Source organism: Gopherus flavomarginatus, chromosome 14, assembly GCF_025201925.1.
Source record: "Gopherus flavomarginatus isolate rGopFla2 chromosome 14, rGopFla2.mat.asm, whole genome shotgun sequence".
NCBI classification, from domain to species: domain Eukaryota; kingdom Metazoa; phylum Chordata; order Testudines; family Testudinidae; genus Gopherus; species Gopherus flavomarginatus.
Window position 1 is genome coordinate 36969241 of NC_066630.1, and position 26479 is coordinate 36995719.

The 26479-nt window shown below is 48.2% G+C and overlaps 1 protein-coding gene across 2 annotated transcripts in view; it reads left to right on the forward strand.

The window, feature by feature from the left end:
• The first annotated feature begins 5865 nt into the window (after positions 1-5865).
• LOC127034447 (obscurin-like) overlaps positions 5866-26479 on the forward strand; it is a 28436-nt gene continuing 7822 nt past the window's right edge. Inside the window, exons 1-5 of one of the 2 annotated variants that reach the window (XM_050923315.1) lie at positions 5866-6114; positions 11280-11609; positions 14994-15314; positions 15884-16213; positions 20460-20771. In XM_050923315.1, coding sequence (XP_050779272.1) covers positions 6054-6114; positions 11280-11609; positions 14994-15314; positions 15884-16213; positions 20460-20771 — 1354 coding nt within the window. In that variant the 5' untranslated portion in view covers positions 5866-6053. The remainder of the gene's footprint in view (positions 6115-11279; positions 11610-14993; positions 15315-15883; positions 16214-20459; positions 20772-26479) is intronic. The other variant, XM_050923316.1, reaches the window with a different exon arrangement.

Below are 26479 nucleotides of genomic sequence, written 5' to 3' on the forward strand. Positions count from 1 at the left end.
GTCACTTGTTAACTTTCATTTTTTACTCCAAAAACAATAGGTCTCCCCTGGAATCGGATTTGTCCCTTTCCAGGTGGCAGGGCATTCCCAGCCTGAAAGGCACCTGTGAAAATACCCTTGTAAGGGTCCGGGTTTGCCATCTCGGGGACTCTTTATTACATGTGCTCAGTTAACAATTAAAAACATGGGTTTGTTTCCCAGGTCCCGGGCCTGTAAACTGAGCCTGGGCTCTGAGAATCAAGCTGGGCCTTTTCCTCCTTATGCCTCATGGCCAGCGCTCAAGGGCCAGCAGGCTCACTTAGGCTCTCCCTGCCACTTGCGCAGCAGCCCTATGGCCTTCTGTGCCTTTGCACAAGTGTCGCTGATTGGAGCTTAGTAACTGATCTGGTAACGAGATGAGCAGGGTTTAGCAGGCACAGGGAGACTCACTGGCTGCTTGCCTGGTGCCTTTTTGTCCTGGTTCCTTACCGTAACCCACACACCTCCTGGGTGTGGTGTTCTGTCCCATCTAGTGGCACCAAGACCATTTAGAGAGACTATATGGCTTTTGGCTCATGCACGAAGCTCCAGAGGCCCCAGATTGGATCCCGCCCACCGCCGACCGGGCTCTGTCGGTGTCACATTCTCATGCCTGTCTCTCCTGCACTCAGGTTAGCTCGAGCACTAGGAAAACGTGGAATGGTTTCGGGAGGTAACTTTTCGGAAGAGCTGGTACTTTAGCTGAAAGGCACTGGCTGGGTTTTCTGATCAAAGCCACTTCTTTCAGCCTTTCCTGGCGCTGAGCAGCTAAAACGGGGATGATACAATTTCCCACCATTCGTTTTGGTGCTGTTGCAAAAAGCAGCCTCCAAGGCACTTTGCGCTCCTCGGCCACAGTGAGCCCGGCTGTAGGTGAGCATGTGATGTGTCTCCAGTAGAGCTGCACTAGCTTATACTGGAGCTGAATGTTTCCCAGGTCGTTGTCCAGGCAGAAGCAGTTGTTACATCCCCTCAAAACTGCTGTGGACTACAAGGCTCCTGCAGATTCCTAGGGTCTGATTCTCAGTTCCTCTGTTTCTGTGATTGGGGCAGAGGCTGAAGTTAGGCAAGTGAAGATGGCTTTAAACTACCTCTGCAGTCTCTGTATTCTCTGGCTCTTCAGGGCCCTGTCTGGCCCTTGCTGTCAATTAGAGCAACCTCATGGCTGCTCTAAATTGTGTTCTGCTTCTCACGGCCTCTTCTGGAGCTTGGAAGTAGAGAATAAATTGCAGTGGGAATCTGAATGGTGGGACTAATTGGGAATCAGGCCCCAAAAGGCTGCATTGGAACCCCTGCTCTTAAAAAGCAAGGAAAGATCGGCCAACATTTTCATAGCTGGGAGCCTCCAGAGTCCATCTTCAGGCACATAAAAGCCTTTTCAGCAGGGGAGAAATGTAGAGCCATGTGCAGTGCAGACGGCGTTCACTTCCCTTCGCTTTTCCTTCCTCATCTAGGAATCGCTGCCTGAATTCCTTGATTGTGCAAATTCACCAAAGCTTGATTTGCATCTAGCGCCTGTGGCAGACTGCAGGAAATGTAAAGATAGGTTTTTGAGAGAGAGAGAGAGAGAGAGAGAGAGAGAGAGAAAAAAAAAACTCAGGCTGGCCTAGGCAAGACCTTCCCCATCTCATGGGCTAGTGGGCCTCAGGATCATTGACTGGAGAGCGAATATGCGAGCACTCAGGCCCAAGTCTCCTCTTAGGGAAGCAAGGTTTGTGCCCACAGCCACGTGCCCCCATGCCTCGGCCTGCCCTTCTGGATGACGGGCCCCCCAATGCCCAGCCTCGTGAGGCCCTGACTTGACGGGCTGGAGAGGGCCATGCTGCCATTGAATAGAGGCGCAGGGAGGCCAAGACTCGTGACAGTGTGACTTGCTGGCCTAGCCCTGGGACGGTCATGTGGTGCCATCACGTCATCTTGGACATTGCTATGACAGCCTGAAAGAGGCAGTCCAATGCTGCGTTAAGGCACCATGCCATGGAGGATTTGTGGCTCTCAGTGGCTTTGTCTGACCCAAAGTCACTCCTCTGTCTCTCCCTACTCCCAGCTGCTGAAAGGGAGAGGGGGGCGTTTCACCATCACTCTCCATCCCCTCCACCTTGCATCACTTTCCTGTCCTGGCTTCCCATCCTGCACCATGAATCCTGCCACCTGCTGTCCATGCTCCGCCTCAGCATCCACTTGCTGATGCATCCTCTTGGCCTTGCAGATCTTCATCCACCCTCAACTTTTGTCTTCTGAAGACACTCACCCCACACACATACCCACATGCCCCTCTCCCTGCTCTGGGCTTGTCTGAGCTCTTCCTCTGCTCATTAGAAAGGTTATTCCTACTGCATGATTACACACTTATCCCCCGTTGTCTCCCAGCAACCCCTCTACTCCACTCCTCTTCTCCGTGTTTCCTGTTCTCTGCCTTTTCTTCCCCACACTCCCCATCTCACTCAGCCTCTGCACCTCCGCTCCCCCCCTAACTGAAGGTCTCAAGCTCCCAAGTTCCTGTTTCTTCGAGCCCCTCCCTGCCCAGCCTGCCCCCGTTTGCCCTTCTAAGTTCACTCCAATCATCACTTCTCTCTCTGTGGCTGTAATCCCTGGGCTCTTCTTTCACATTTGGCTCCCTCGTGTCTAGCTCATCAACGCTTATACTGGACAACATCCTCTCCTGGGTTGCTGGCCCATCTGTCTCCACCCAGTCTCACTTCTTCTCTCTTATTTCCTTATGTGTGTGCCATAAGATTTCTAGAAAAGGAGAACTCTCCAGTTGTCAGATTGAAGACAGAAAGTGGCGATGCTTTTCCCAGCTCCACGCACCAGTCGCTGCTTATGGCAGACTGCAGGTGTTCAAAATGTGATCACGTCTGTCTTTGTGTTCAGCTAGCTTTCAAGAAAAGAGAACAGCCCCTTCCTGAGGGCCCAGACCAAACCAGAGACAGGATAGATGCTGCACAGCACACACATACCCCTGCCCTCAGCTTCCCCTCCTTCCCCAGATGCCATGGGAAAGTGAGGGGCTTTGGAGAATGCCCTGAAGGTCAACAGATGTGGGTTATTTTGTGCCAAGGGAGCAGGGATGGAGTTCCCTGGTCCTGGCCTGGTCACAGACAGCCCCCTGCCAGCAGCTCCCTCCCTTTTAAATCCAGGAGGCTCTAGTTCAGTTTGTGATTCTTTCTTCACATCCTTTGCACCCTGCCCTCTCTCCCCATGGTCTCAGCAGCATCCCCAAGGAGAACGTGGAGGGGCTCTGGTGAGATTTCCTTCTCCTCTCTACATTCCCCCTGAACTTTCCTCAGTTTCCTTCCACTCTACCATGCTCATTTTTAACCTGGAGATGTCCCTCTTCTTCTGACTCCTCCTCCTGTCCCATGTCCCTATCCCCTTCTCATTGTCTTCACTAGCTTCTTCTCTCATGCCCTCCCTCTCCCTCTCTATGATGTGCCTAGTACCAAACCTTCCCATTCCCCTTACAACCACCACTGGTTCCCTCATAAAACCCTCACTTGACCCTTTCCCCTGTCCAAGGACTGGCCCATTGCCTCCCTCTCCTTTTACCCAATTCCCTCCCCATGCAGCTCACACCCTCTGCTTCGACATCTTCTCTGGCTCAGCCCTTTCTGCTCACTCAAACGGCTCCCAAGAGTCCAATGAGCCTCTCTTGGCCAAATCTGAAGGCCTTTCTCTGTCATGGTCCTTGCTTGATCTGTGCCTTTTGCTACTGTTGGTCATTCCTTCATCCTCAGCTCTTCTGTGCTTCCCAGTTTCTCCTCTCTCCCCCTCCAGCAGCACCTGCTCCTCTCTCTGCCAAGCTCTGGCCTCAGTCTCCTTCTCTTTTCTCACTATTCTTTGTCACTGGGTGACCCTCTCTGCTCCCCAGCCTCCACTACTATCGACATGCTGCAACTCAACCACTCCATCCTCGCATGCTCATCAGGGCCAGATTATCCTTTTGTGGGGCCAGCCCCAAAAATATTTGTGGGTCCCCATGGAGGCAATGGAGCATGGCGCGAGGAGGTCAGTCCCCGGAGCGAGGGGCCAGCCAGAGGCAATGGGGCATGGCAGGGGCGGCCCTGCTCTGCCCAGGGCAAGGGCACTATTTACAAACTGGCAGTTGCTAGTTGCACAGTGGCTGGCGCTGTGCTGCCAGCATGTCCCTTCCCCTTGGGGGTGGGCCTATGCCACACCACACAGCCCCCCTGCCCAACATCCCCCGGATCCACTATGCCCGGTGCTGCCCCAGACCCACCCACAAATGCACAGCACCTTGCACAACACCCCATGCCCACAGCCCCACCACAACTGGCAGCACCCCCCACAGAACCCTCAGTTCCTAGCACCCCAACACACACAGATCCTCCCCACCCCTTCACAGCCCAGAACCACCCCCCCAGGCTCCCCACAGACCCACTCCCCCAAGCCCTGCCTCCAGGCCGCACTCACCAGCCCTGTTGGAAGCTGACTGTGTCTGCTGGGCTGAGCCAGCAGCGCAGCCAGGGCTGGGAATCGCTCCAGCCCCTCGGGAGTAGTCCGATCAGCCAGACCAGGGCCTGCCCCCCTCAGGACCCTCTTGCCTGGAGGGGCCCAGCCAAGCTCCCCATACTGTCTCCCCCTCCGCCTAGCTGAGACTGGCCAGGCTTCTGCACCAGTTCACCTTTGCTCCTACCTTCTCCTCCTCTTGCTCCCCATCCACCATCCCTCTTCCATCCTCTCAAAATGCTGCTGCAGAAGTTCTCTTTCTCCTGCTCACCCATCATGTCATTTCCCTCCTGTGGCAAGACCCCTTCTGCCTCACCAGACTTAGCGCTCTCTTCTCTAGCAGGGACAGGGCCCAGGGTAAATCAGCCACAGACTCTGGAGCATGTCTGTCTTCCCTCTTCGGGGGTTGTTTCTCAGAGCCTTCCCAGTAGGCCTCAGGGCAGGTCTGAGGAGTGCTCCTCTGCCAAACAAAGGGAAAAAGTCTATAACGCACTGACACAAAAGGGGATTCCTTTCCCTGGCCCCCTTACTGGGGCAGGTGCTGTCCTGTCGCTGGCCCCAGGATGTCCATTCTTCCCCTGAACAGGCACTGGGTTTGGGGTGTATCCCCTATGGGGAGGAGCGCAGGTTCTCACACTGGAGAAGCCGATCTCCCTGCTGCCTCCAGCCATGCAACAGTTTGTCTCTTCTGCCCCCAGGCCTGGGAGAGAGATTTTAATGGGTTTCAGGCAGCCCTTAATTGGACTAAGGTGTCCCTAATTGACCTGAAGTAACCTCTTCCCAGCTTGTAGGAAAAAGGGCCTTTAGCATTCTAGGGCGATCATACCCAGACCCTCCTGCAGCTGTCCAGCCTGACTTTGTCACCACTCCCTAAAGCTGGCACTTTTTTGTCTTCTACAAAAATTAAACACCTGCTGAATGTCCTGCCACTGACTTCAATAGGAGCACAGATTTCAGTGTGGGCCTTCCAACTGTCCACAAGCAGCAGGCTCATTCAGGAAGCTGCCTTCACTACTACAGCCACACTTATTCTGCAACATCTCCCTTTGACAGCGCGCTACTTGTCACTCCAGATACTCCTGACGTCACAATTAGTGGGTGCTTAGAATCTCTGGGTGTGGGTGTCTAGGAGACATTACACTGACCTATGAAAGCCACCACTGAAAATAAAGTCCTCTTGGACTATTTTTTGGCTCTCTCTTTGGCAGCAAGCACGTGACTGAGCATGAAACTGCATATAGAACCTAGCGACACACAGAGCTAACGTATGAAATCATACACGATGGCAGTGAACCAGTACAAGAGGAAGCTTGTGAGTGGAAAGGGGAACTAACAGTGAGAAAAGGAGGGAACAGAGAGACAGAGCAATCTCAAGAACAAGGGCAGGAGAGAGAGGGCGCTTAAGCATTCGCTGACATCCCGGGCTCAGGAAGTGAATATTTTGGTAGAGAGAGAGAGAGAGAGACAGGAAACCCCAGACTTGGGGAGTGGCTCATAGAAGTCCCTGTTGTACAGTGGCTGCCGCAGAGTTGGTGTCAAGGAAAGACTGCATCCTACAAGCCAACATGAGCCTCCAGCTGGCAAACATCTTTCTGCCTTTGCTCTTCCTCCTTTGTCTGCGTATGGGTGAGTTTCCCCTTTGAACAATGTGTTTTCATTGCGGTGTCAGAGTCAGAAGTCTCCATTGCTTGCAAAGTAAAAGCTTCTGAAAGAAAGAAACCCAACAACAAAACCCTTTCTCCCATGGTACACGCAGAAGCTCTGTCAGCAGCTGAGACGCGAAACACATGGGAACTGGCAGAGTGAATGTTGTGAGCCAGTGACGTACAGATTCCTGGTTGTCTTGGATTTGAGGGGGTTTGTCTTTGGATTTTTGGTTTTGCCATTTCAAAGAGCGCAGGATTAGATGCCTGAGCCGCCCCAATGTTCCCAACTTCTTTTTATCCTATTTAGTTGGCCATCAACTTAAAAAAGGGGGGAAAAACACACGTCTTTTTGAAAACTTTTGAACTTACTTTAGTCTGTACCAGCAACATGAATGAAAGAGATTTGAGATAAATATGTATATTTTTTGGAAAGTTGGTTTTCTTGATGCATTTAACAACAACTTTCATACAGTCAGTTTCACGGTTTCCCTTGCTTAGTTGTTTAGATCAATCAGATCCGCACAGGCGCAAGGGTCTGCTTGTGTGGCAGTGATTCAGGATCATGGCTTTAGTCAGTTACCCTTGCAATTTCCATGGGTCTTTCACTCCCTAACAGGAGAGACTTTTTTTTGTAAAAACAAGCTCATTTGACTATAACCACAGAAACAGGCAGGGGAGACGCAGATGCATGGGTAGTGCCTAAAAATACTTAAACTTTATTTGCTTGTCTATTGACTAGGTTTCAAGTTGACTGTGTCTCTGTAAATCCAAGCAGCTGGAAAGGTGGGAATTGGATTTTTGGTATTGTTTTGTTGTGCCGGAACCATCTAACTGATACAATAAATACTATGAAGACATCTGAATATCATCGAAAATTGCAGAGCCCATAACGTCTTTTTAGCTGACAATTCTGGTTTACGACACTAAGCAATTCAAAGGTTAATTACTATGGAATGAGTGATTTTTATACTGAAAAACGGTGCTTAGCTTATCTAATTATTTCTGCATTGTGAAGTATCTGGTATCATGGCACAAGTGGTGTCTGAACTTCCCTTTTCTGAGGGAAACTGGGTTGTGAACTTATGTCTTTGTATGCAATCTGCATTCAATAAAATTTCCTCCCATTCCAAAACTCCCCTTCATGGAAAACTAGGGTGGCCTGGCCTGGCTGCATTGCTCCTTCCACTCACAGACCTTGCACTTGGGGAAAAGGAATTGGAAGGTATTGGTAGAGAATCCTAAAAGCATAGGGCTGGAAGGGACCTTGAGAATTCATCAAGTCCTGCTCCCTCCGCTGAGTCAGGACCAAGTAAACCTAGATCATCCTTGTTAAGTGTTTGTCTAACCTATTCTTAAAAACCTCCAGTTACAGGGATTCCACAACCTCCCTTGGAAGCCTGTTCCAGAGCTTAACTACCCAGATAGTTAGAAAGTTTTCCTTAATATCTACCCTAAATCTCCCTTGCTGAGAATTAAGCCCACTAGGTCTTGCAGTGTCCATGGAGAGCAATTGATCTCAGTTCTCTTTAAAAACAGGTCTTAATATTTGAAAACTGAGGTGGGGCCTGAAAACAGTCTTCTTTTCTCAAGATTAAACATACCCAGTTTTTTCCGCCTTTGCTCCTGGGTCAGGTTTTCTAAACCTTCTATCATTTTTGTTGCTCTCCTCTGGACTCCCTCCAGTTTGTCCACATCCGTCCTAAAGTGTGGTGCCCACTGCCCAGAACTGAACACAGAACTTCAGCTGGGGCCTCACCAATGCTGAGTAGAGCAGGACAATTAACTCCTGTGTCTGACACACGTGACTCCTGTTAATACACCTCAGAGTGATATTAGCCTTTTTTGCAACTGTGCCACATCGTTGACTCATATTTAATTTGTAATCCACTGCAACGCCCAGATCTTTTTCACATTTTGCAGTTCTGCATTTGATTTTTCCTTCCTAAGCGTGGCACTTGTCTTTATTGTGTGGATGTGCTAGTTTACTGCTATGGCTTCTGTCCCACTCTGCCCCAAAGAGCTTAACATTTTACAGTTGATTGTATTTCCCTAAATATCTGGGCTAATTGAGGCCTAGGAAATTGAAGGGGGAAATTTCCAGACTGATTTTAGATTTGGCAGACACTGTCTCTTCTATTTGCTTGTACCCGGCCTGGCCCTAATCCTCTGGGTGCCACTAGAAGATGCATAAATCATCATAATCACAACCTCAAAAATAGGCCATTCCTTGACTTCCTGTGCTTCTCTCTCTTCATTTCTCACTCCTGGCATGGGCCAAGCCACTGCCCTCTGCTCATGGCAGTCCTGTCTCAAACAGTGTGTGTGCAAACATTAATGCTCTAGCTATAGAAAGAGCTGGTTTGTACATTGCATGGAGATGCAATCATCATGGTTAATCTGGTATTTCTGGGCATGGTGTTCTTCCTCTCACTTAGACCACACCTACCCTTGTGGCAGTGTGGAGAGGACAGACACTACACGCCCAGATAGCACGGCTATAAATACCAGTGTAGTCAGTGAAGCACAGCTTAGGCAAATAGAGCACAGTGCCCTTTGTGGCTGAACCCCCACGTTATATTGTGACACTCTGTACCTCAAAATAGCACTGTGGAACGCCCATCTTCACCACAGTGATGTGATTCGATGTTTTGTACAATGGATGCCTTGTGAGGTATCACTTAAGAAATCTTGATCTGTTGAAGATTAATATCCTGATGAATTGTAGGCACTATCATTGCATCTGAAGTTACCAAGTTTTGCCATGTGCGTGTTACTGAAATATGTTGTGAGGTTGGGAGCAATTAAGACTGGCCAGAGTGGCGTTGATGGCCCATTAAGGAGAATCCACTCTCTCAGTGGCCCTCCCAGAGATTCCTCAGGGAAGGCACATACGCAACGGGAACTGCCTAACCCCCACGTCACAGCAAGCATCGTTCTAGTACTTGGAGAGAAAGTAGAAGTGAGGGCTGATGACATCACACTTGGGCCTCTCTCCTCCCCCATCTCAACACCTGGAGGGTCATTTGGAAGACCAAGACTTTGAACTGGGGAGATTGGTCCCCGGCTGAAAGGGAATTCAGCCTGTGTATTAAGAACTGTGAGCTGCCTGTAACATCTAGTAGAGTGAGAAACTGCTTGATTCAAATCTTGCTGCTTCTGTAGAATTTAGATTGCAGATTAATTTTTTTATTTCTTATGTAACCTACTCTGATCTCTGTGCTTGCTACTTATAATCACTTAAAAATCTGTCTTTCTGTAGTTAATAAACCTATTTTATATTTTATCTAAAACAGTGTGGGTTTGGGTGAAGAGTTTGGGGAATCTCATCTCAGGTTAACAAGGGCTGTTACACATCCACTACCCATTGTAGGAGTGGTAAACAAATTAATAAGCTTGCCCTGTCAGAGGGACGGGTGTTGAGTGCAGTGGGAGTCCACTGTGCTGGACTGTGACGGGGCAGGAATGGAATGCAGCAGGTACAGACTAGAGCCAGGAGGTTGATAAGAGTGGGCTGGCAGTATCTGGAGGGCGCATGGGAAAGTGTTTTGTGACAGTGGCTGCAGAGGACGGCGGGCGCGGAGCTGCTCGGTTTGCAGTGCAAGTACCACTTGGTGTTCCATAATGTTTAAGAGCCGCTCCATGGCTTCATTCTGGTGTGCCATGTTCTTCTTTCGGTTTCTGTTCTTGCTGTCCTGCCACTCCTTCACTGTAATCGACCAGGGTGTCTACACTGGCACTGCAGCACTGTAGCCGCAGTGCAGAAAGCTGTACGCCTCTCATAGGGGTGGTTTTTTTACAGCGCTGCAACTGTGCAGTTTCTGTGCACTAAGGGGCTTGGTAGTGTGTGCACCTCAGGAGTTACAGCGCTCAAAGCTGCTTTATTGTGCAGAAAGTTGCTAGTGTAGACAAGGCCCAACTTTGATCTCTGATTGCTGCTTATAATCACTGAAAATCTACCTTTCTGTAGTTAATAAATCTATTTCATATTTGATCAAAAACAGTGTGGTTTTGGTTGTTCTCGCTCACCAGGGCTCCCTGCCCAGGGCAGGTGGAGGGTTCAGGGCTCCCCCAGTAGATCAGACTGACTTGCTCCAGCCCAGGCTCCTGGGCCGTGGCCCCACAGTCACTGCTCCCCAAGGACTCTGCTGGCCCTGGAATCAAATCCCCCCTACTTGGCAGCTCTTACTGGCTGTGAACAGCCAGTGCCCTGCACTGCCTGATTTCTGCCTCTGACCTGACCAGAAGGCAGGGCCATCGAGAGGGGTGGGGTCTTGTGGCAAGGGGAGACACAGCCCCCCAATTTTCTGTCTGGTCCAGCACAGCACCCACACCAGGAACAGGCTGGTGGCACCCTGGTGCACAGGGACCATGTCGACTCCCCCTTTGTATCTTTCTTCTCTCACTCTTTGTTTGGACAGTGAGCTCCTCAGGATGGGGAAGGTCTCATAGAGTACGTACCGGGCCTGAAACAGCGGGGCTCTACTGGTGGTTGAGGACTATACGTGCAATGGGAATAAATAATAACCTGAATTGTCATTTCCTTCCCTCTCAGACTTTCTTCCTCACCTCACCTCATTTCCTTTTCTTTGTCTATTTTACTTCTCCCTTCCCTAGACCCCTACATCTTTCTATCCCTCTCCCCTGCTTTGCACACACTCTCTTCCTCTCTCTCTCATCCTCTCTTTTCCACTCCCAGCTCTCTCTTTCCCTCAATCTTCTCCCTCCTCCAACTTCCTTTTGTCTCGTGTCTCCCATCTCTGTCTCCCTTCTTTGAACCCTCCCCCTAAGTCTTTGTTTGGCTCATTGTTGTTGAGATTTGTCTTCCTGGAGCAGACACTCCACAGTGGGGCCTGCAGACCCAATTCCCTGCATCTGGGCTTCTCTCTAGATCCCTAGGAGCCACCCAGTGCTCTCTGGCTGGCACTTAGGGAGAGGCCCCATGGGGCTGTGCAAACTGCCCTCCCCACTCACTACTCTGAACTTCATGCCGTGACCTTCAGCAGGGGGTTAATGCTCGTGCACTTGGCTTCCATTTAGAGAAATGGAAACATTCTGCAGTGGATCATTTGCAAACAATTTTGTTTGATTTAATTTTTCCTCCTGTTGCAAGAATTTCAAATAGTGACACTGAACTTTGTGTTTCAGGAGCTGCAGAAAATACTGCTGCTGTCATTGTGGTGAATCAGACACCCCCCTCTATCCGTGCAATGGAAGGGTCAGAGTTCACCATCGAGTGTACCTTCAACACAAGCAATAATTCAACCAGGTGGTTTGTTGAATGGAATAAAATCAGAAACAATGTAACGGAAAAGGTGTCCAATGGAACAGATCGAATCATATCAGCAGATAAAGAAAAGAGGTCTCTTTCCCTCACTGTGAAGAAAGCCGACGTCACTGATTCTGGAACCTACGTGTGTAGGGTTGGGAGCAAAGATGGGATATATCCTGGGAACAGAACCCAAGTGACCATCGATGGTAAATACCAGCATTTCCTTCTCTGTTCTACAAACCCTTTGGGGGAGCTCAGGACACTGGCCTGGTTCCAGGGAGCTGGGGCAGGTGGTGCTGGGGGAGCTGGAGCAGCACAAAGCATAAAGGGCAGAGCTGTGGGCAAAACTGGGGGACATTCTGTGGTGCGTGCAATGGTCCTGATCCTGCATTCCACTGATTTCTGGGAGGGGTTCGGCTGCACAAGGAATGCAGGGTCAAGCCCCAGACATTCAAAAACTGTTTTGAGATGGGGTGTGAGGGGAGGTTTCTAATTGGCTAAGCCTGTGAGCCCTTGCACGCAACTTGAGAGACAAGGTAGGTGAGGGAATATCTTCCATTGGACCAACTTCTGTTGGTGAAAGAGAGAGAGACAAGCTTTCAAGCTTACACAGAGCTCTTCTTCAGCTCTTGGAAACTTAGATCTGATCTACACTACAGACCTATGTCGCCATAACTATGTTGCTCCCAGGTGTGAACAATCCACACCTCCGAGCGACCTAGTTCATTACACCAACCAAACCTCCTGTGTAGACAGTGGTGCAGCTGGGCTGATGCAGTGTTTTAAGTATAGATGTGCCCTTACTCAGAGTGTCACTGGCAAATACAAGGTACAACAGCCAGTTTAACATAAGCAGTTAACACTTATTTCAAGGGACCATTCAAAGCAGGGTGGCCCGTTAACACTTCTGCAGTCATAGGACAAAAAGAGGGGGTTAGGGGGTTACAAATTGTTGTCATAAGCCATAAATCCAGTGTCTCTGTTCAGTCCATGATTTTTAGTGTCTAGTAGAGTTATGAATTTAAGCTCCCAGGCTCATCTTTTGAAAGAGTTGTGCAGGCTTCCTTTGAGGATGAGGACCACTCTGTATCTGATCTGTGAGACATGTTCCCCACAGGAGACAGGGTGGTTTTGTCTTGTATCATTTTCCTGTGTGAGTTCATTCAAGAGCAAAGTTATTGTCTGGTTTCACCCACACCATTGTTATTGGGATATTTAGTGTGCTGGGTGAGGTATCCCACAGGTTGTGATAGGCTTGTGTAGGATCTGTGGATCTTGAAAGGTGTGTTGTGAGGGAGTGTTGATCATTGTAGCAGTGGAGATATGTCTGCAGATTTTGCATCTGTTGTTCTGTCAGGATCTGGTGCTGCTTTGAGTTGGTGTGTCCTGGTCTGTGGGGAGCTTGCTTCTGTTGATGCCCTTGGAGAGGCTGGGAGGTTGACTGAAGGTCAGAAGTGGAAGTCAGGAAAGACTTATTTCAGGATGTGGTTCTCATCGAGTATGAGTCATAATTGTTTGATGATACTCCGTAGGGGTTCCAGTGTAGTGTGGTAGGTAGCAATTGATGTGCAGTCAGAGCAGGTTTTATTTCTGTATTCAAGCATGTTTTCTCAGGGTATTTGGACAGCCCACTCCATGAGGTAATCTACTTCTCTAGTAGAATGTCCTTGTTTGCTGAAGGCGGTTTTGAATGCATTGAGGTGTGTATCCCAGTCTGCCTCCTAGGAGCATATTCTACGGTATCTGAGTGCCTGGCTGTAAATCACAGATTTCTTGGTTATTTGGGGTGGTTACTGGGTTTATGAAGGTAAGTGTGGTGATCTGTGGGTTTCTTGCCTAGGGTTGTCTGTGGGGTTCCATTGTTGAAGCTGATGATGGTCTCCAGGAAGTTGATGCTGGTGTGGGAGTGTTCCCCAGAGAGTTTAATGGCCAGCTGGCTGGCTGGTGGTTGTTGAAGTTGTGATGGAAATCTATGCGGGAGTTTAAGCATTGCAGTTTGCTGTGGTGCTGGGAGTACGTCTCCCAGACCCGAGGAAGCGCTCTATGGAGCTCAAAAGCTCATCTCTCTCACCAACAGAAATTGGTCCAATAATAGCTATTACCTCACCCACCTTGTCTCTCTAATATCCTGGGATTGACACAGCTACAGTGCACTCAACATGATGGCATTTCTCTTTGCCCGTGACACAATAATTTAGAACACCACAGACCATCAATTCCAAAATTTCAGGGAGTATTGAAGACATCACTGGGCGGAACTCTGTTGATATTGGGGAAATCAGAAAATCCAAAGGGGAAAAGTAGGGGACACATGGAGTGCCTGCTCCCTGTTTAGCAGAGTAACAGCTTGGAGCAAAGCACCTCTGTAACTGTCTAAATCAAAGAAACAGTTTGTGGCACCAGTTAACACTTTCCAGTAGAAAAACATTCCTCTCTCATCTCTGCTCATTCCCCCAGTAGAGTGTAACATGCTGACACTCTGGATGTCCTGGTCAGAAAGAGGAGAAATAACAACAGTGGGGAAGGGAGGAGGGGAAGGCACACAGAGCCCCTGACATGGGGAGGATGGGGGACCTGGTCTGAGGATAATGCTGGAATGAGGGTACAGCCAAAGCCCTGAGAATGCAGGGAGAATGGGGGACCCTGGAATGGTGGAAAGGGAGAGAATTAGGGTACAGAGAGCTCATGGCTTGGGGCAGAATTGGGGACTGTAGCATCGTGGGGGGGAGAAATGGAGGACACACAGAGCTCCTGGCACAAAGGTGGGGGCTAGGGAGTCCCTGAAATAGAGGGTGGCACCCAGGGACCTTGTGAGGACAGAGGGATGCAAAGAGTCCCTGGTGCATGCAATGTGCTTGGCCTACAGAAGCAACATAACGTGGGTATCCCTCTAGTTTAGTCCCTGAAGAGTCTAAGCCAAACCCACAACGGGTTGAGCAGAGTTGGGATGAAGTTGTTTGCTCAGTAATAGGTTATTATTGAGCGTTTGCTTTGCAATGGTGCTCAGAGGCCGCAACCATCATGTCAGGGCCACTGTGCTAGGTCCTGGACACTAGAGCTGGTGGTTTCAGCTTGTGAGACATTTCGTTATTTCAGAACTGGCTTCATTCTAAACCAAGACGGATAAGGACTGCACCAGGGCCAGGGACCCGAGGGCTTCCAGAGTCCCAGAGGCCAGTTACCAGTGAATCCCATTTTTCTATAACAAAGGAGAATTGGCCACCCTCTCTCTTGCTCTGAATTGGGCTGGTGGAGAGAAATAGGTCTCAAAAAGGGTTTGAATGTAAGTAATTTGGCAGGCATGTCAGGCGTACACAAGGTTCAGGTAAGAAGTCACATTGTTGGAGGGGATTTGTCTAGACCAAAGCTTCTGGGGTTATCTACTCACTAAACAGAGCATAAAAGTCTTGTCATGCACAACACAGCTCTATATGGAGCCAAACGAAAGAACATCAGTTTAAACTCTGAACAAGCAGGGGAAACTAAACAGAGCGACTGGAGAGATTCATTTTGTACATCCATCCTTGTCTGCTGGCCCACTGAACTGTTTCTCAATGAAGGTGCCATCATTTGTGTTTCTCTTTCTGCAGAAATTACCGACCTGATGGTGAATCAAACCCCAACCAATGTCAGTGATTTAGAAGGCTCAGAACTTACCATGAATTGTACATTCAAGACAGTCAATAACCACAGCACCATGTATGTGCGATGGTATAACTATGGGACTGAGGGACTAAAGAAAGAGCTGGTAAATGACAGCAAAGTGATCACAACCCTGCATTTGGACAATGGGTTTGCCACTCTCACTTTGAAGAATGCGAATTCATCTAATACAGGAACCTACGTGTGTGAGGTGGGGATCACAACAAGGAACCTCTCTGGGAATGGAACAGGAACCCAAGTGACCATCAGTAAGTGCCAGAATTTCCTACCTGATCTTCTTGGGGAAATGGGGGCGAGTGAGTGAGAACAAGAGCACACATCTCCTGGAAGGTGTTGAGTGTCTTCAGTTCCACCTTCAGTGGAAGCTGAGGGTGCTCCACGCCTGCTCAGAAGCACTAAACTCCTTGCAAGTTAGAGCCCTATAGGCCGGTATTAAGGGGAACAATGTTTCCGTTTTAGATCCTTTACAGGCAAATGTTTCACATAGCCTCAAATTAGTCTCTAAATGTTTGCTTGCCCATGTTGCATGCACACCCATTGGTACATTTAAAGCCTGCCTGCATGCCCAGACTGAACATTTGGGGTGGGTTGGGCATGGTTTGCTGGTCTTGCCAGGTATCATAAAACTATGAGTGGAACTAAGTGAAAGCATCACTTTAACCTCTGATAAGCAGGGGATGTTAAATGGCCAGGCTGGGAAAACAACATAAAATACTGGAGGGGGAGACATTTATTTTAATATATCCCCAAGTCACTAGCCATTGCCACTGAAATTCTCCTGCATCAAGGTGCAATCGTCTCTGTTTCTCTCCTGCAGAAATTCCCAAGCTGATGGTGAATCAGACCCCAGCCAGTATCCAGGAGTCAGAAGGGTCAAATCTCACCATGGAGTGTAGATTCACGGAACTGAAAAACCACAGGACCTTGTATGTGAAATGGTATAAACATAATGGAACTGGGGGAACGAAAAAGGAGCTGATGAGCGAAAGAGGCGAGGGCTCAGCAGCCCCGGATTTGGAGAAGGGTTTTGCTTTGTTCACTCTGAAGAACGTGAATGTAACCGATACAGGAACCTACATGTGTGAGGTGGGGAGCACAGCTAGGAACTGGTCTGCGTCAGGAGCCGGAACCCAAGTGACCATCACTCGTAAGTACCAGAATTTTCTTATCTGATCTTCATGCTGTGAGAGACAGCGAATGGCAGCCTAATGACAGAGAATGAATGACTGTTGTTGGCAAAAGCGAGTCTGAATTCTCAGGTGTGTACAGTATAGAAGCCATAAAAACGTGGGCTCCAGCCTGTGAGGAACTGAAGGTAACATAGTTCAAAGTACTCAAGTGATTTAGGAGCTTCCAATTTTCAGAGGGGACTTAGGTCCTATGGGGCAAAATTTTAAAGCCATTTCAGCACCAAAAGTTGTAATTGGGATTTTCAAAGGCATCTCAGCACCTAGCTCCCATTGAAATCAGTCACTTTTGCCCAGAGGACTTAGGCTCTTAAGTCACATAGGCACTTTTGAAGATTCCCCTGAAATGCCCCTGGAAAGGAGGGTTCAGAACCTCCCAGGACTCAGGCCTGTCATAAGAACATTAAGGAGGGTGATGAACCTAACTCACAACTGCACTGGATGGGATAAGAAGCAGCCCCGAATGTTCATCAGCACCTGGAGCTAAGCTGATGTTATGGCTAAAGAGTTGCTTCTTATTCTGTGAGAACATCTTCAACTATGCGCAGAACACATCCCTGTATGGGAAGTATGTACAAAAGCTGAAAAGGATCCAGAGGTGAGCGACAAAGATGATCAAAGGGAAGGAAGGCAGCCATATGGGCAATGGCTGGGTATGTGTAGTTTGGAAAAGAGAATATTAAGGCGGGGGACACGATAGTGCTCTTCAAGTCCTTGAAAGGCTGCCATAAAGATGGAGACAAAGTTGTTCTCTCTTGCCGCAGGAGGCAGGACAAGAGGCAATGGGTTCAAACTACAGCACAGCAGATTTAGATTAAATCTCAGGAAAAACTTCCTCACTGTGAGAATGGAACAGATGCCTTGGGAGGTCGTAGAAGCTGCTTCACTGGAGGTTTCCAAAAAGAGGCTGGAGAACAACTCTCTTGGATGGTTCAGTGGTTCTCAAACTGTGGGATGGGACCCCAAAGTGGGTCACAACCCCATTTTAATGAGGTCACTAGGGCTGGCTTAGATTTGCTGGGGCCTGAGGCCAAAGCCAAAGCCCGAGCCCTACCATCCGGGGCCAAAACCTGAGGGTTTCAGCCCCGGGCAGTGGGGCTCAGGTTACAGACACTGCTTGGGGCTGAAGCCCTTGGGCTTCTACTTTGGCCTCCCCTGCCTAAAGTAGTGGGGCTCCAGCTTTGCCCCCCACCGCCAACCCAGGCCAGTGGGGCTCTGGCAGGCTCAGGCTTCGTTCCCCCCTCCTGGGGTAGTGTAGTAACTTTTGTTGTCAGAAGGGGGTGGCGGTGCAATGAAGTTTGAGACCCCCTGGTTTAGACACAACAAATCCTGATCTTGGCAGGGGGGGAGACCAGCTGACCCTTGCGGCCCCTTCTAACCCTGTGGCTCTAGGATTCTGTGCCTAGGGGGCAGCTGCAATATGCAGGCATGGCAATATGTACAGACAGGTTCTGCTGTAACTCTCGATGGCTGTCCACTGAGTGGGTTCCAGCTCTACAGGGTCCTTCCCATCTGCCAAGTGAAAAGGAAAAGCACAGTGGAAACTCATCTGAAAACCCTGCATCCCGGTCATGATAGACCCAACATTTCTAATGCTGATTGCTGCATCTGAGCTCACCATTCTCATATTGGCAATGGGGTGAGCACATGCTGCTGAGAGAGTGGAGCAGTGATATATACTTGTGTATTGTTCTGATGATTTTTGGCGCAAGTGGCAGATGCTCAACTGACACCCTGAGATTATGAACAGGAGAGTGTAACACGGGCAGCTCTCAAGCACCAACTTGTGGCCAGAGGTCAATTTTCAGCACCTTGCCCATTTTCCCCCCTTCAGGGCCCTTTAAGAACTCACTCAGTTTAAAGGTAGTTCAAACCATCACCTCCTGCAGTCCAATAAATCAAGTCCCCAGGGGCATATTTGGCCCTCCAGGCCCCATTGCAGTGTCTTGCTCCTGATAATCCAAAACAACATGGCCCTACCTCTCTGAGGGACTGTCTTCCTGCTTCCCAGCACTTCCTACCTGGTGTTTGTCCTCCTCCATAGGCCTTTCCCACTGGGCTTGGCAGTCTCTCTCCTACTTGGCCAGGGCCTCTCCCAGGCCTCCCTGCCTGGAGAGTTTTCCTCACTTTCTCCTGCTTCTTGTGCTTCTCTCCTGCTGGCTCAGAACCCTGCAGGAGTTGTCTCACTCACTGCAGTGTCCACACACGGCCACAATTTCCTGGGCTTGCCCCCTTCTCAGCAACTTCCTGCTTCTTTTGTACTGGAAGCACCTGATTCCTCTCCGGTGGGACTTATCCTAGAATCGGAGTTGGCTCAGCCCTGGCTCTCCAGCTCACAGGGAAGTCACCCTGTTGCAGATGGGTACAGCAGAGGCAGTATATGGTAGTGGCCAGAGCAGGAGACTAGGAATTAGGAGGTTTTTGTTTTATTTCTGACAGTCACACACTGGCTGTATGACCTGAGGCAAGTCACTTAGTCACTCTGTGCCTCCATCTGTAAAATGGAGATCATAGTTCCTCTCCCAGCTTCTGTCTGTCTTGTCTATTTAGACTTTAAACTCCTGGGGCAGGGACTGGCTCTTTACATGGATGTACAGCACCTAGCACAAGATCAGGGTGTGCCTGGTGAATGCTATGACGCCTGGCATGCCAGTATTCACCTGTGATAGTTCTGAGTCACAGCTGGCAATGCCAGCATGGGTCAGGTTTAATGCATGAACAGAAATGAGATGATTTGTTTGTACACGCAAATTCAAGTTTGTTTCCAAACACATCGGTCTGAGGACAATTTGTAACTCCAAAACAAGAGAAATGGAGTTGGGTTCTCAATGCGCAGTTCCTTTGTCTCCTCTGTTCTAGTGGAGCAGCTGACAGAGTGCGCAAACCTCAAAGATCCAAGGACCCGAATCCCATCCCGCACTCTGGGCTCAGTAACTGTCCTCGAGCATCTTTCCAACTTCAGCCAGTTTTAATTTCCTCATTGCCATTCGCCCCCTTGTGCTCTAATGCGCCTCAGTGACTATATTGACCTCACGTTTCCCTCCCACCCACATCTAAGTGTCTAACACAGGAATCCACAAATTTCTCTGAGCGTCCCCATAACCATAGATAACACCATTAATATTATGGTAGGTTTTTCTCCTTTTGAGAGTGCGTGAGATGCGAGCTCAGGAGTGATGGACAAAGCTCGAAAGATTTGGCATATTCCTTCACACTCTGGATGCTTATCTGAGTATTATCCAAACTGATCTGAACTTTTATGAGGTTGCCTTCAGTCTCTGTGGCTTATAGTTCCCCTCACTGCCGTCCCACCCTGCAGGCCCTAGAGCCTGGTCCACAGCTCGAGCCCGGAAGTCTACGCAACAATGAAACCGCCTTGCAGCCTCAGCCCTGAGAGCCCAAGTCAGCTGGCATGGGCCAGTTGCAGGTTTTTCTTTGCCGTGTCAACATACCCAAAGTCCTCTTCCTTATTCCCTTTCTCCCAGTACAGTCAGCTCTCTTGGCTAATCTCTTGGGATGAGTTTGGCAACACCTCCCTTTTTAAACCTCTCCTCCCATGTGAAGTGAAATTGAGCTTCAAAACTACATTAATGATAGCCTCATTTCTCCTTGTAGTGATTGTGGCTGGGAGTGGCACGTACCCGGAAGGGTTCTTTGTGGTTCTTCTTTTGTGGTACTAAAAAGATAAATTCCTGTTCTCTTCAAATCATGTATGATTCTCAAAATTTAGGTATACTCTCCCTAGGGAAAAAATGAAGTCTCCAGTGAAATTAGAACACAAGACAGCAAAGAGATCAGATTCACTCATTGTGCCACTCAGAAGAGGAGTTATCATCCCAGCAGATGGCCAGACGAATTCTACAGCACTTGCTATGGCACTTTGCCTCATCTTCTGTGGGGTCCTGCCTATGGCTTTGTATCAAAAGGCTTCATACAAAGAGATGTCTGAAGATGATGTTTAGGAAGCTGTAATTTTCCTGCTTTTAGTCAATGGCCAGAATTGTTTCTGGGAAACAGAAATCTTGCTATGGCTACAAGCCGGAAAGGATCAGTTAAATTCTTAACAACCACAGGGGATATTTTAATAGCCAAGTTTTAAAAAAGGGCCTGAAATGCTGGAGAGAAAAACTGTTTCTTTAAATACTTCAGCTGATTGACATGTTTCTGCAGCAAGGTGAAGTCACCCGTATTTCTCTCTCTCTGCAGCTGTTGACCTGCTGGTGACTCAGAGCCCTGCCTTTGTCAAGGAAGAGGAAGGGAAACTGTTGACCATAGCATGTAGATTCAGGGCCCTGGAGAAACCCAGCGCCAAGTACTCTGTTAAATGGTATAAAAACAGGACTGATGGACTCGAGAAGGAGCTGAAAAACAAAGCAGGCTCAGTCACAACAACTCTAGATTTCTCAACGGGCCTGGCTTCTCTGAACTTGACTAAAGCCAGCATGAATGATTCTGGGTTCTACAGATGTGACTTCGGTAAAAATGGCCGTGGGAAAGGAACGAGAGTGACGATCCATGGTAAACAGCAGCATTATCTTCTCTGATCTGCATTGTCAGGATAGTACACTGTGGTTGCCACTGACTCACACTTCCCACATGGTAACTGAACCCCCACGGCTACTTCCTAGTCTAGGACAGGGAGATGCAGTGTTATCTCAGAGATAGGCTGTGTGTAAATTATGGAGTGTTGATGTAGCCATGTGGGTCCCTAGATATTAGAAAGACAAGGTGGGTGAGTGTGTGTACTAGGCCCCATAAAAGGAGCAGTGGAGGTGGGTCCTCCAGACCTGCCTAGAAAGGCTGCAGGGAAGCAGCCAATCAGAGCACCCCAGGCTCAGTTAAAAGGAACTGCTGGGCCTGAGCGGGTCAGTTCTGGCAGGGACCAGAGGAGTAAGGAAGGGTGCTCCTTGATGATGCTCAAGGGAGAACTAGAAGGGAGTTTCTGGTGGCATTGGCATTTGGTAAGGAAAAAGAGGAGTTAAGAACTTCAGCCCTGAGATAAGGGTGAAGAGGAAGGGACAACATGAGAAGCAGCCCAGGGAACAACAGCAGCAGCAACAATTATGACAGGAAGCAGCATGTGGCTGCTATTTGTAGAGTCCCTGGCTTGGGACCTGGAGTAGTGGGTGGGCCTGGGCCAGAGTGGCCAAAATCCTTAGAAGAGGAGAAGTTTATTTAGAAGCCCAAGCACAGGGCTGGAATTTAAAGGGCTGAAAACCCTTCAGAGGGCCATTTGCTGGACTTTGTTACCTCAGAAGGGGACTGAACTTGAAGGCATAACCGAGTTGGGGCAATAAGAACTGATAAGGCAAAGAGTCTCCAGGAAGAAAGTCCTGGGGGCACCGTTCTATACCAGAGCAGGCACTCCTTGTCCTATGCCAACGAGCAGTGTTAGTTCTGTCGGCAGGAGAAGCTCTCCTGTGGACATAGTGCTGTCCACACCAACACTTCTGCCAGTAAAACTTTAGTCAGTCACAGGTGTGAAACCTCTGCCCCCTGACCGACATAAGTTTCACCAGCAAAAGTGGTAATGTAGACAAAGGCTAAGTTTCCCAAAGCTGAAGACGAGCTCTGAGTAAGCTCGAAACCTCATCTCTCTCAAGTTGTCCCAATAAAAGATGTGACCTCACCCACTGTATGGGTAAGGACTGACATTTTAACAGTGACCATGAGAACCCAGCTTATTCTATTACTGTCTATTCAGAATTCTCATGTTACTAGAATATTAAATTTTCTGGCTTCTCACCTGCCACTGTTGAACAGACCCCTAAGCTACACAGTAATTTTGTCATTGTTGTGTTGGTGGGGGAATTCCTGACTACAGCTGTGTTGAAGCATTTCTGAATATTTGCCACTGGCCTTCATTAACTAAGTCTCTATGGATGTCATGGACTTGGCATGCTGTCCTACTATTCTTATAGGTCTGCAGATACCAGGGCTTCTGCTTCATTGGGTTGCTATTGACTAACCAATGTCTCCTCTGGAGGAATTGCCAACCCTGCAGCTCCTTAAAGGTCTTAAAATGATCATGGGGGGTGGGGAGGAACTTGGGATGGGAATAGAGGACTTCTCTCTATCCCCTGCTTCCCCATCATTGATTTGACTCCAATTAGCAGGGCTGGATTGCCCAAGAGTATCGACTCGTCATATGTCAGTGGACGACATTTTAGTCTGGCTGCTAGATTCTTTGGGTAGCGTCAATTGCCAGTGATCATTCCTGTGAATATCTGAGATCTATGGACCTTATGTACCACAGTAGCGCGGGGGTTCCTGTTCTATATGGATCCATAATGGGGCATTATGAGCTATGTCTACATACCACTTGGGCTGTTTTAAGAGGAAGAATGTATTACAATGCCGAATACAATCCTTTTTTGCTTGCAAGAAGGTAGTGTTTTTCCATGGATATCAGAACTCCACGTTTAAACGTGAGGTCTAATTTTTTTTTTTAAGTAAAGAGCATGAACAAGAAGGGATGGGGCCAGAGGGACATTGGCAGAGCTTCTCCTTCGTTCTGATCTCTTGATGCTGTAGGAAGCAAGGGGTCAGGATTTCTTTTGATCACGTCAGTCAGTAGCTGAGAGGACCAGCTTCCCTCTGCCCAAAAATCAAAACAAAACTTAGATTCACAACCAGAAATAGGAAGAATTTCCAGGGCACTGCAGTTTGTTTCGGATGATGGTGAGTAAATTGGGTTGAAATAGCAGGACCTGAGCATTCGAGAACATTTCAGTGAATGTCCTACACTGGTAAGCCCTGCTTGCAAATAGACTCATAGACTCATAGACTCTAGGACTGGAAGGGACCTCGAGAGGTCATCGAGTCCAGTCCCCTGCCCTCATGGCAGGACCAAATACTGTCTAGACCATCCCTGATAGACATTTATCTAACCTACTCTTAAATATCTCCAGAGATGGAGATTCCACAACTTCCCTAGGCAATCTATTCCAGTGTTTAACTACCCTGACAGTTAGGAACTTTTTCCTAATGTCCAACCTAAATCTCCCTTGCTGCAGTTTAAGCCCATTGCTTCTTGTTCTATCATTGGAGGCTAAGGTGAACAAGTTTTCTCCCTCCTCCTGATGACACCCTTTTAGATACCTGAAAACTGCTATCATGTCCCCTCTCAGTCTTCTCTTTTCCAAACTAAACAAACCCAATTCCTTCAGCCTTCCTTCATAGGTCATGTTCTCAAGACCTTTAATCATTCTTGTTGCTCTTCTCTGGACCCTCTCCAATTTCTCCACATCTTTCTTGAAATGCGGTGCCCAGAACTGGACACAATACTCCAGTTGGGGCCTAACCAGCGCAGAGTAAAGCGGAAGAATGACTTCTCGTGTCTTGTTTACAACACACCTGTTAATGCATCCCAGAATCACGTTTGCTTTTTTTGCAACAGTATCACACTGTTGACTCATATTAAGCTTGTGGTCCACTATGACCCCTAGATCTCTTTCTGCCATACTCCTTCCTAGACAGTCTCCTCCCATTCTGTATGTGTGAAACTGATTGTTCCTTCCTAAGTGGAGCACTTTGCATTTATCTTTATTGAACTTCATCCTGTTTACCTCAGACCATTTCTCCAACTTGTCCAGATCATTTTGAATTTTGACCCTGTCCTCCAAAGCAGTTGCAATCCCTCCCAGTTTGGTATCATCTGCAAACTTAATAAGCGTACTTTCTATGCCAACATCTAAATCGTTGATGAAGATATTGAACAGAACCGGTCCCAAAACAGAACCCTGCGGAACCCCACTTGTTATACCTTTCCAGCAGGATTGGGAGCCATTAACAACTACTCTCTGAGTACGGTTATCCAGCCAGTTATGCACCCACCTTATAGTAGCCCCATCTAAATTGTACTTTCCTAGCTTATCTATAAGAATATCATGCGAGACTGTATCAAATGCCTTACTGAAGTCTAGATATATCACATCCACCGCTTCTCCCTTATCCACAAGGCTCGTTATCCTATCAAAGAATGTTATCAGATTAGTTTGACATGATTTGTTCTTTACAAATCCATGCTGGCTATTCCCGATCACCTTACCACCTTCCAAGTGTTTGCAGATGATTTCTTTGATTACCTGCTCCATTATCTTCCCTGGCACAGAAGTTAAACTAACTGGTCTGTAGTTTCCTGGGTTGTTTTTATTTCCCTTTTTATAGATGGGCACTATATTTGCCCCCTTCCAGTCTTCTGGAATCTCCCCCGTCTCCCATGATTTCCCAAAGATAATAGCTAGAGGCTCAGATACCTCTTCTATTAACTCCTTCAGTATTCTAGGATGCATTTCATCAGGCCCTGGTGACTTGCAGGCATCTAACTTTTCTAAGTGATTTTTTACTTGCTCTTTGCTTATTTTCTCTTCTAAATCAACCCTCTTCCCGTAAGCATTCACTATACTAGACATTCCTTCAGACTTCTCAGTGAAGACCGAAACAAAGAAGTCATTAAGCATCTCTGCCATTTCCAAGTCTCCCGTTACTGTTACCCCCTCCTCATTGAGCAGTGGGCCTACCCTGTCCTTAGTCTTCCTCTTGCTTCGAATGTATTGATAAAAAGTCTTCTTGTTTCCCTTTATTCCCATAGCTAGTTTGAGTTCATTTTGTGCTTTTGCTTTTCTAATCTTGCCTCTGCATTCCTGTGTTATTTGCCTATATTCATCCTTCGTGATCTGCCCTAGTTTCCATTTTTTATATGACGCCTTTTTATTTTGTAGGTCACGCAAGATCTCAAGGGTAAGCCAAGGTGGTCTTTTGCCACATTTTCTATCTTTCCTAACCATTGGAATAACTTGCTTTTGGGCCCTTAATAGCGTCCCTTTGAAAAACTGCCAACTTTCCTCAGTTGTTTTTCCCCTCAGTCTTAATTCCCATGGGACCTTGCCTATCAGCTCTCTGAGCTTACCAAAATCCGCCTTCCTGAAATCCATTGTCTCTATTCTGCTGTACTCCCTTCTACCCTTCCTTAGAATTGCAAATTCTATGATTTCATGATCACTTTCACCCAAGCTTCCTTCTACTTTCAAATTCTCAACAAGTTCCTCCCTATTTGTTAAAATCAAGTCTAGAACAGCTTCCCCCCTAGTAGCTTTTTCAACTTTCTGAAATAAAAAGTTGTCTGCAATGCAGTCCAGGAACTTATTGGATAGTCTGTGCCCCGCGGTGTTATTGTCCCAACATATATCTGGATAGTTGAAGTCCCCCATCACCACCAAATCTTGGGCTTTGGATGATTTTGTTAGTTGTTTGAAAAAAGCCTCATCCACCTCTTCCGCCTGATTAGGTGGCCTGTAGTAGACTCCCAGCACGACATCACCTGTGTTTTTTACCCCTTTTAGCCTAACCCAGAGACTCTCCACCCTTCCGTCTCCTATGTCCATCTCCACCTCAGTCCAAGTGTGTACATTTTTAATATATAAGGCAACACCTCCTCCCTTTTTCCCCTGTCTATCCTTCCTGAGCAAACTATACCCATCCACACCAACATTCCAGTCGTGTGTATTATCCCACCAAGTTTCAGTAATGCCAATTATGTCATAGTTGTATTTGTTTATTAGCACTTCCAGTTCTTCCTGCTTATTACCCATACTTCTTGCATTTGTATAAAGGCATCTAAGATACTTGTTTGATTTTGCCTCCCAGCTTTGCCCTGACCCTCCTTCCTCTCTGCCATTATAGCCCGTGCTCCCTCCTGCTTCCAACCCATCTCCCAGGTCTTGTTCCCCACTTTCCTGTGGGCTTTGCTCACCTGTCCCCGTCGAACCTAGTTTAAAGCCCTCCTTACCAGGTTAGCCAGTCTGTGCGCGAATAAGGCCTTTCCTCTCTTCGAAAGGTGAACGCCATCTGTTCCTAGCAGTCCTTCCTCAAGTAGCATCCCGTGGTCCAGGAAGCCAAAGCCCTCCTGGCGACACCATCTTCGCAGCCAGGCATTCACCTCCACAATGCATCTGTCTCTGCCCGGACCCCTACCTTCAACAGGAAGAATCGAAGAGAATACCACCTGCGCTCCAAACTCCTTAACCCGTACTCCCAGAGCCCTGTAGTCACTCTTGATCTGCTCAGCATCACACCTCGCAGTATCATTTGTGCCCACATGGATGAGTAGCATGGGATAGTAGTCAGAAGGCCGGATAATCCTCGACAAAGCCTCTGTAATGTCTCGGATACGGGCCCCTGGCAGGCAGCATACCTCCCGGGATGAACGGTCAGGGCGACAGATG